Source organism: Serinus canaria, chromosome Z (assembly GCF_022539315.1).
Source record: "Serinus canaria isolate serCan28SL12 chromosome Z, serCan2020, whole genome shotgun sequence".
NCBI classification, from domain to species: Eukaryota; Metazoa; Chordata; class Aves; order Passeriformes; family Fringillidae; genus Serinus; species Serinus canaria.
In genome coordinates this window covers 54,011,218-54,021,612 of record NC_066343.1, presented here as the reverse complement: position 1 = coordinate 54,021,612, position 10,395 = coordinate 54,011,218, and the positions used below count along the sequence as shown (strand labels likewise).

Here is a 10,395-nt window from a genome sequence, read left to right as displayed (position 1 = left end):
CGCGCTGAGGCGGCGCCCGAGGCTTGCAGGCATCTCTGAGCGCCGCGCCCGAAGGTCGCCGACCGCGGCCCAAAGGCCCCTGGCCACGGCGGAGGGGGGAGCGGGAAACCCAGCGGCGCCCGAGCCCCGGACCGGGCTGTGCCGAGGCCCCGGCAGAGCGGGGGGCGGGCGGTGCCGCCGTCAGTCAGCGGCTGCGGAAGGCGGTGCCTGAGCGGGTTGGCGAAGGCGCCGGGGGCGGGGCGGGGGCAGAGCCGGCGGCGGGCACGGCAGCGCCGAGGTACTGAGGCGGCGAGCGCGGCTGGGAGCGCGGTGGACGGGCGCACGACAGAGAGTGGGGCATCGCGGCGGTAGCTGCTGCCCGGCGGTGGGAGGGAGGTGGTGACGACCCCGCCGCCCTCGCCCCCTCGCCGCTCCTGCTGCAGCTGCTGCTACCGCTGCTGCTGCTGCTGAGGTAAAGGGAGTCTGCTGCATCCGCTGCAGCTGGTGCTGCCCCTCGGGCGGCTGCCGGGGCACGGGAGCGGGGCGGGAAGGGGCGGTGCGGGGCCGTGCGGCCGCCCGGAGCCAGGGCACCGGCCGCCCCTGGGGGGTGACAGTCCGAGCGGCAGCGCCGCCCCGCGCAACTTTTTCCCCCGTGCCAGGGCGGGCCGTCCGCGGCGGCCGAGGCCGAGCCCCGAGGATGGTGCAGCCTGTCCCCTCGCGGCCGGGGACGGCTCGGCCCGGCGCTTCCTGGACGGGCAGGGCGAGCGGCGCGCCGCGGCCACCGCGGGGCTGCCCGGGAGCTCCGGCCCCGGGTGGCGTGGAGAGCCGGGCTGGTGCCCGCCCCGCGATACAGCCCCCCGGGTGGCGGAAGGAGTGTCCGGGGGGAGCGCTGGGGCGGGATCGATCGGCGCGGCGTCCTCTGCGCCCGGGGCTCCGCCATCGTCCCCGCGCCGCCGGGGAGCGCCGGCTCGGTGCAGCCCTGCCCCGGCGGTGGAGGGGCTGCAGCCCCCTGAGCGCCAGCCCCGGAGAGCGACTGCTCTGCGGCGGGAACTGCATGTCGGCGCAGGGCTCCGGAGTGGCTAACCTGCCGGCCTCTTCAATGGGACGGAAGTTCAGACTCTACTGCTTTCCTAAGTTTTTTAATTATCACCTCCCTTCGTCCATAGTTTGCAGCCTTTATGAGGTCTTTAAGATGTTTGAGAATGACATGTGGTGTACAGTGCTTAGAGTACTTATTCAATGTGTATGTATTTGGACTCGTTCAAAGACTTGTGATAGAATGTCCACAGATTCAAAATGATTATTTCAGACTGTAAGTAGTATAAAGATATTACTACGTGATACATCATGGACCTCACTTTCTTGCAGAAAATAGTGTTCTAATGTGGTACTTGATCGTCTCCTCTTGGAGAGTGTATTTCAGAGAAAGCTGCAGTTTGAGTCACAGGTGTGTAGACACCTAGTGGGGAGAAGACTTGGTCTCCAAGCAAATTTCCCTGCTTACCTTTTAATTCTCATTATTTGAGTGTCCCCCTGAGTATGTTAGTCAGCTCTTCTATCTACCTACCAAGCTTTTCTGGCAGTGTAAGGGAGCTTGTGTTACGTACTATTTCTCTAGGGATTTTTGGAATTATTATTAGAGAGATTGCGGTGCAAGGAAATATGGTTATTAAATTTGTTAATATAAAGGTGAATGAATTCTTTGCATCTTGTTCTAGGCATGCTGTACCAGTAACCAGCCCATCCCTCTGGTATCACTGTGCATGTATATGCAGTGTAGAAGTTTTTGTTCTCCAGCACCAAAGGCATGATAGCTTGTGTGGGAGGAAACCCTTGGGTACCAGTGAAGTGGGAGCCAGATGTCATATTTAACAGGGGAAGAAGGGGAGCATGAAGGGGAAGATTTCATGTCCCCTTCATTTTCCACCTAAATTTGTAGGAATGTCTCGAGTTTTTCTGTTGAATTTTAAATTTTATCCCTACTGTAAACCATTCTGCTGAGAGACCGGAATTCTGCCTGAACTCAGCAATCTTTTGGTGGCATCATGCTCTTAGACAGTAAATTAAATACAAATCTACGTTGATTCTCTCACAATACTTCTTCCACCTTTTCCATTTGACCAGCCAAATGGAAATCCAGTAATAAAATCATCTCAAATATAGGAGTATTTCTTCCCTGAAGTGTTTGGTTTGTTTGTTTTAATCTATTTAAGATGGTGTCCAAGTTATATATTTTAGAACCAGTCAGCTTAAGTCAGTTTGAATCAAAATGCCTGAATGTAGAGACTGTGTAATTTCAATTGGAGTAAAGGGAATTTTTTTTTTTTTTTATGCAGGATCTTAGCCAAGCACTCTAAGAGGTCATTTTGCATACACTGTGGTGTTACTGAGCAGGTGTGGAAAACTGGTGTTTGTCCCTGTGTTAGATCTAATGCAAGGCTCTTGAACTCTGAGTCTTTAGTTCATCCCTGAACCTGAGACATAGTAACAATAGAAAAAGGCATAAATCCAAGGAGTTCAGAATGGCTGACTCACAGGAGTGTCTCCAGGTACATGAACCATAGATCAGGAGGGCAGATCCCGGGTACTCTGTACTGAGGGTGGTGCTGATAAGTGAATATGAACAGGTACTACAGCTCTGAGCCCCAGGGAAACTGGATCTAAGGAAAGTTTGCTACCATAACTTCATTGAGTTTTTCTAACGGTTTGAGTTTTTAAAATATGCTTTAAAATTGTCCTAAGAAATTCTACTACAACATTTCCAGTTCTGTGTTTTCAAGAGGTGAATAAGAGCGAGAAGTATTCATTTTAAATATATGGCCATAAAGTTGCTATCATACATTTGATAATAAAAGATCAGAGGAGTAGGTCAAGTCAGTTGAATTATGCAGTGTTTAGAAGACTTCGTTGGCTGCCAAAATGCCCACAGGCAGTAGGAGTTAAATAAGTAGTTGTAGCAGAGCTCTTGTTGAACCTTCCTTAAAAAGAAAATAAATATTTCAGAGTATTTAAAGTAGTCAGAGTGGTAATTTTCTAGCAGGCTTTGCTGTGTGCATAGTTGGTTTTGATTGGAAACATTTATATTAATCACAACACTTGGATCAAAACTGTGTAAGTGCATTTTTTTTCCTCTTGCTATGTGAAGCATCCATGCTTTTGTAAAGGCTTCTCTGCTATTTAGTTGATACACTGGTACTTGTACTTTTTCCACAGTTTTTGTTGGTAAACTTTTCTCTGGTAGAAGAGGTAAAATTAAATATAAGTGAAAGTATTCATGGTAATTACAAAGTCTGTGATATTTGGTAGCATCAGTCAGGTAGGCAACATAGTTTGGTTTTTCAGAAGTGGCTGCAGAAATATCTAATTAAAACTTTGGTGGGAGCTGGGTGCTTAATACATATGGATAGATTTGCAAGTTGTTAAAATAAAAACTTATGTGCAAGCTTTTTGAAATAGGAAGTCTAATTCAGGCTCACATAATTCTTTCCTACAACAAAAACTGGTTGCAAGAGATGATAAGGAAGTTCTTCAAGAACTTAGCAAGATTTTCTTCTGTGTTCTGTTGGGAGAGATGTTGTGCAACATGCTGCAGGGACCTGATGGGCTGAAGAGGAGCCACATACAAATTAGGGATCAGGTTCATTCGCTGGCACAGAAAGCCCATATGCATTCTTTTAAACACTTAGCTTGTCAGTCACATTTCAAAGGACTTGATGACTGAGGCATTAGAAAAAAATGGTGTGGAAAAGAGCTGTCAGACGTTCCCTGTTCCAGCCCTGTCTACTGATGTCTCTTTACAGTGTAAAAAGGGAGTGTTTCACAAAAAAAAAAATTCACTAAATAGTATGTATTCAATGCAATTCTATGCATTGAATACATACTATTTAGTGAATATTTACCTGCTGGTGTTACACACCTCTCTCAGGTCTTTTATTCTTATGTAGTTTAGGACTTCTAGTGCAGCTTTGTGTAGTTAGTACTTTCTGGTTTCCAGTATAGCATTTCAAATTATGAATTGGCTTGTCTTTTGAGGTAGATGAAAATTAGTAACAGTTGAAATAATATTTAGAAAGCTTTCAGTGTTCTATATGTCTTCAAGCAACTGTTCTCTAAATAGATTTGGGTTTTAGTAATATTTTTTCTTTTACTTTATGGCTGGGCAACCTTGAGCTATAAGTTCAGGCCTGTGTTCTCTTGCCTTTAATGTAATTTAAGCATGCACCCTGATACTTCACTCCTGCTAGGGCTGCTTAGGTGGTCTGGGTGTGCCTGTTTCAGTTGCTGATTGTTTTTCTAGTATTATACCATAAACACATTACAAAACATCTGGAAGATGGGGGAGTGGTAAAGCCCCTCTAAAAAAAAAAAGGGGGGGGGGAATATGGTAGTCATCAAGTAAAAGTTTTTTTGAGTCTTTGGTTCTTCTGCAGATTATGAGAAGACACGTTCCTCCAAAAGATATTTGAAATACAGGCTTTACGATGGGGATTGTTGCCCATCCTCCCCCTTGTCATAAACAGGAGGAGACTGGATACCTCAGTGGTCTATGCTAATTACAGTAAGCTCCTCCTCTGTCTTGCCAGACCTTTTGTGGAGAAGGGGTGTGGCTGTCTGGCTTCGGGGAGATAATATATAAAATCTTGCTGCCAGGTTAGATACTGCACTGGAGGAATAGCTCCAGGGCTTAGCCCTCTCACCCTGAGACTTTTCAGTAGCCGTAAGTAACAGAGAATGAAGCATGCCTCATACTGCAGGGGTACAAATTTCGTTCAAGTAATTTGACATATGTCCTTTATGAAAATGCAGACATTAGGTGGAGATGTTTTTTGTGCTGTTGCTTGATTTTATTGTCACATAGTATTCTTGTGTGGGACACAGTCTTTGCCAGGGTTGCAGAAAGCTTAAGTCAGAGGTAGAATACCAAGTTCACACTCATCAAGCGAATGTGAAATGATTTCATCAGATTTCTCTTCTCTTTCCAGGAAAAGCATGTGTGCAGAGTTTGGTGGCAGAATATTTAAGGTATGTGGGCAGTCTGTGGCAAGTACATCTGAAGAAAGCATGACCAGCTAAAGAGTCGGCTGAACTTGTGTATGGAGACAAAAAAGTGCTGGGAAGCCCAGGAAAAGAACTAGTTGGAAGAATATTGCTAGACACAAAAGAATTGGAACACCTAACTTCTGCAACAGACAGTGACTAAGAATAAATACATTGGTAAAAACATCAACAGTGAAAAGGCAGACTGTGTTTTTTCATTATCTTTTGGATTTTATTACTTAAGAGACATTTTCATCATCCCATTTAATTCATCTTGAATTTCTCCGTACTTAAAACTATAACTGGACAATTGCATTTTAATACTGTTTAGTAACACTTTTGAATGTTAAATCATTTGCCAAGATGAGTGCTGAGGGATATCAATACAGAGCTTTATATGACTACAAAAAAGAACGAGAAGAAGATATTGACTTGCACTTAGGAGATATATTAACTGTGAATAAAGGTACCTTACTAGCACTTGGATTCAGTGAAGGGGAAGAAGCAAAGCCTGAGGAAATTGGTTGGTTAAATGGCTTTAATGAAACCACAGGGGAGAGGGGGGATTTCCCAGGAACTTATGTAGAGTACATCGGAAGAAAAAAAATATCTCCCCCCACTCCAAAGCCTCGTCCTCCTCGGCCTCTTCCAGTGGCACCAAGTCCTGCAAAAGCTGAATCGGAGAGTGAGCAACAAGGTCAGTATTCAGAAGGTGCATGGTTTCAGGTATTTTTATTTCACAGTCTTGTCTGAGTGTACTTTCATGTATATAGCACCTGCTGGTCAGCTTTTTTTTAGTGTGCAACTCATTTCAGTCAATTAAAAATTGTTTCTACATTGTCATGTTTAGCTCACACACTTTGTAGTTTTGTGGGGTTTGTCTCAAGGGACCAGTGACCTACTGTGAGGTACATCTCACAGGTTGGAAAGTCTGCTTCTAAGTCTCCGCTGTAAAAACTTAAGTGGAAAATGAGACGGTTAACATTTATTTTAGGTTTCTAAGAAACTGATGGAAGTATTTGCTTTTGTGATTCTTCATACTCACTATTGAGAAAATTCTCAGTGAGTCCAATACTATGCATTCTAAATAAAACTATGTTCTTACCACAAATCTCTTGCTAGCAGCAACAGATATATTCTGGTCATGGGGAGGTGTGTGGCGGGGGGAGGGGGGGGGGGTTACCTGGCATTAAAGGTAAAAATGAATATTTTGAAATTAACAATGAAATTATAAAAAAGAGAAATTCAGATTTTCAGATTTATAATTTTGGGGGTATGGCATGCACTAGAAAAAAGATACAAAAAAGGTTAAACAGAGGAAATACCTTCCTAAGTTGCTTTTTAACCTGTATTTGCAACAGTATGTTAGGCACAACTCGGAATTTTATCAGAACTCTTCTGTTAAGAGAAGAAACAAGTCTTGTCTTTTATAATTGGAAAAACTTTGGGGTAAAAAACCAAAAGAAACAAAAAAACTCTTCCTCTGAGTGATTTTGTCTCTTTTACCAACTGACATTCAGATAGTTGGGTTTTACAGATTAATAAGCCAAGTACATTTTAGAATAGTCTTTACAGCTTACTGGAGAAATCTGGAGTGGCTTATATTTCTTCAACTTCTAATGCTTCATAAATTCTATGAGTTTCTAACTGTAGGTAAGAAGAGTTATAGTGTGTGGTCATGATTTTCACAGTGACACCATAGTAGTGAATACTATCATCACACTTCCTACACAGAAATGTTTGCAGCATCACTTGCAAATTTGTGGTACCAGTTTATCAACTTTCATCCCTCTGTGCATATTATAAGTTTATATTCAGCTGTGCTGAAAACCAGCAAAGATAAGGGCAGAAATATACAAAAATGTATGTGGCAGCTAAATTAACGTGGCAGAAGCATTTTTAGGTTGGTGGGGTCTTAATAAACAGTGAATCTGCCCTGGTTTATACAGCAGTGTTCTGGAGCACTGCAGCAGGCGTGCTTACAAGTTTGCAGTGCCTAGATGTAAATCATTGTTAGGATAAAGCTGAGGGCAGATGAGGCTGTAGGGGATTTTAAGTTATACTGTCCCTATCTCTGAAGTCCTTGAACTCTTAGCTGCTAGTCATTAGAGCCTCATGTTTTCTCTTTCCTTGGCATCGTTCTGAAAATGGAGTATTTCCTTTTTAAAGAAAAGCTATTACATCTTTGATCATTCCTTGTATTTGATATTAATTATGCTGATCAGGTAACTGGCTGTTTTCTTAACTCACCTGTGAAGATAGTTATCACCATCCTATGTAACTGCAGAAGAAACATGATTTTTTGGACAGACACCTCAATGCTGACAGGTCATTTTGAGCAGCAGAGAATGGAAACAATATCCCATTCTTTACATGTGCATGCTGTAGTGAAGCAACCAGCGTCCTGGCTTTGATGTTTTTTGGTTTAAAAAGTAGCACTTTGTAACTTCTTTAGTTTCTGTACTCGTGCTTGCTAAATGCTTCTGTTCGCAGCACCATGCTGTGAGCTGGCCACAGCCCTGCATTGCAAGTCCAGGTGTTAATCTTGCTGTTTCCAACACTGCCCCAGGACTGTGTTTGTAACAGACATTTATGGGAGTTTCAGCTGCTGGGAGTTACTTTGGGAAATCCTGCTGCAGATTTGGGAGAGCTCTGCTTATATGTAACCTTCTATGTGAGATTGCCTTTAGACAAAGTACTATTTACATGCAATGTGTTTATTTTTAATACCATGGGACTCTGGGAATTGGAAACAAGAAAATGTTCTGATTTAACTGAGAATCTTCGTCTCAAAGCCTGCGCACATAATCCTGCTGTGCTCTAAAATGCTTAAGAACCAGCTTGCAGTCCAACCTTGTTTTCTTCTGATCAAAAAAAAAAAAAAAAAAAGGAGTTCCAATAGTTGGTTTTGAATTAAAGATTTTAAGCTTCATATAAGAGGCTAGACACATCCATAATGCCCTAAGACCAGGGATTAGACTCTTCTGAATAGAAATTTGAACTTCAGGCTTAATTACTATTAAAATAAAGTATGCTTTCCTAAAAGAAATTAGGAAAAGTAATTTTAAGTATTTTCTTTACAGATCTTTTTTCTGAAGAGATCTAAGACAGAGAGTGCTTTGAATCTTATAAACAGATTTGGAAATATGCTGAAAGAGTATTAAAAAAATCAAAAGGAAGGGGAAATTTTTAATTTAGCAGAATGCTACGAAAGTAAGCGTAAAACCAGAGGTGAGGGCAGAAATACAGTTCAGATAAAGAACAATGTAGCAATATATGTTTGACTTTCAGGCGGCTTCACTGTTTTTGTGTGTGTTATTTGGGGCAGGGAATAGCACAGTTAACATTGTCCAGCAGCCAATGTAATGGGCAGTGGGCCAAAAGATTCTTCCCAAAATGAGACTTCTCTTTACAGCCTTAGAGTGTATTTCAAATAAATTAATGTGTAGTGTAAAGCTTGCCTGACCAAATGCAGTCAAGTTTACATTTTCACTGCTTGATGAATTAAAAGTACTGTGGATTAAGATGACAAATTAATGGGGAACTGTAACTTCTTAACTGTAACTTCTTAAACATACCTCATTTATTTGTAATCTGTATCCTTTTTTAATTCTGTAAAGAGACAATTCTGTATGTTCTCCTGTTGCATATATGTTGAATAAGAGTATCGGAAACTTGTGATTTCAAAGAATATATATGCATAATCAAAGAAGTTCCTTTAATTTGCCATATACATAGGTTTATTTTTTGAAGAAAACATTTTTTAATACTTTCAATACTCTTTAACACTTAAATATTCACTCTGAATGGTTTTTCCCTTTGTCTTTATTAAGCATGATCACTTTCTCATCAATGTCCAGATTGCTTTGTATTAGATATAATTTGCAGTATTTAAGCACAATGCTGCCAGTACTCACAATGGCGCATTACTCGTATACAAATAATCATAGACCTCTGACCACACTTTGCAGTCAATGAGGCTGGTGACATGGGCAGAGCTGCTCATCAGGACTGTGTCTCATGCAGTCTTAGAAACAGGGAGCTTCCTAAATGTTAAAAGCCAATCTGAAAACCAAACCCCCCTTGCTGGTGGTTTTAAGTTCCATTGAAACAGTTAACTCTTTCCCCATATTTTTCTTTTATTCATCACTTATTTTAAGTTTCTTGATCTCTTGGTTAAGACAAGAATTGGCATTCCTTGGCTGAAATTTTAGGACTATTATATTTTGCCTTGTCTTTCCCTTGTTTTTGTCAATAAAGAACTAGATTTAGTCTGATTTTCTGGGTTGGTTTTTTCTTTTTTTTTTATTGCATCTGAAATTATATGAAAGGAAAAGAGAAACAAAAGCCCCAAGAAGTCTCTAGCACCTTCCAGTCTCAGGCCTGATGGAATGTCAGTGCTGTAGCAAGGCAGATGTAATTCCTCTCACTGTTGAGAGGTTCCAAGTGACCCAACATGCCACATTTTTTTTCCCACCAGGCAAAAGTGCCTGGCTGCTGCTGGGAGGATTGAGGTACTTGCAACAGTGGAAACACAGCACAGGGTCATCTTTATTCCCCCCATTAAATATCTGAAGTTTATGTGAAGGAGTAAAGATTTTACAAGACTGGGGTTTTTTCACTTGGAATGATTTTTTTTTTTTTTTAATCTAAGCTACATTAGGCTGGTTCCTCTCATCCCAGTTTTCCTACGTTCTTTGCAAATGGAAAGTACATAAGCTGTACAAAGTCCAGATACATTTTTCAAACGTTGATTCAACTCATCTGAGATGGCCATATACATTTAGAGTTGATTCATACAGTATAATTTCCCTACCTGTTTTGTGAAGGCTGATCTTAAGCAGACTTTGCAGCATAAAGCTTTGATTGATGGACTGAAATACCTACAGATTTAACTTGGAATGCTAAATTCTCACTTTGAAATGAAGATGAGATTGCAGAAGGGCAGACCAGAACTTTATATGAATAATTTGTCTGTTTTGATGTTTTGGCACTTCCTGTAACTTCCTGTATAACTTAAAAGGGTTGTTTATGTTGACACTTTGTTCTATTTCAGCTGATTTTGGGCCTAAAAATAATCTGAAGCTCTTCCTTCTTGTGGTGAAGCTATAAAACAGATTTTTTTTTTTAAAGTAACAGTCCAAGCTCTCTTTCAGTCTTCTCCTAGAACAGATACAGATCAGCAAGTTACACAAAGATAATGACACATAACATTTGGAAACTCTTTCCTTTCACCAACCAGGTTATGCAATATCTGATAGAGTTCCAAACTGACAGAGGGCATAAAACCGTTTGTGCATGGTTTAACTGAATGTGTTGTAGGATTTGGTTCTTTAATTTTGCTATAAAGCCAGTGTAGCAATCCATTTGAGAAAATTA

General features: G+C 41.7%; 1 protein-coding gene across 2 annotated transcripts in view; it reads left to right on the top strand.

Annotated features, from left to right (window-relative positions):
* The first annotated feature begins 270 nt into the window (after positions 1-270).
* Positions 271-10,395, top strand: part of PIK3R1 (phosphoinositide-3-kinase regulatory subunit 1) — a 60,029-nt gene continuing 49,904 nt past the window's right edge. The window contains exons 1-2 of one of the 2 annotated variants that reach the window (XM_030236744.2): positions 271-451; positions 4,962-5,713. In XM_030236744.2, the coding sequence (XP_030092604.1) occupies positions 5,380-5,713 (334 nt within the window). In that variant the 5' untranslated portion in view covers positions 271-451; positions 4,962-5,379. Of the gene's footprint in view, positions 452-4,639; positions 4,697-4,961; positions 5,714-10,395 lie in introns of those variants that run through there. The other variant, XM_009098174.4, reaches the window with a different exon arrangement.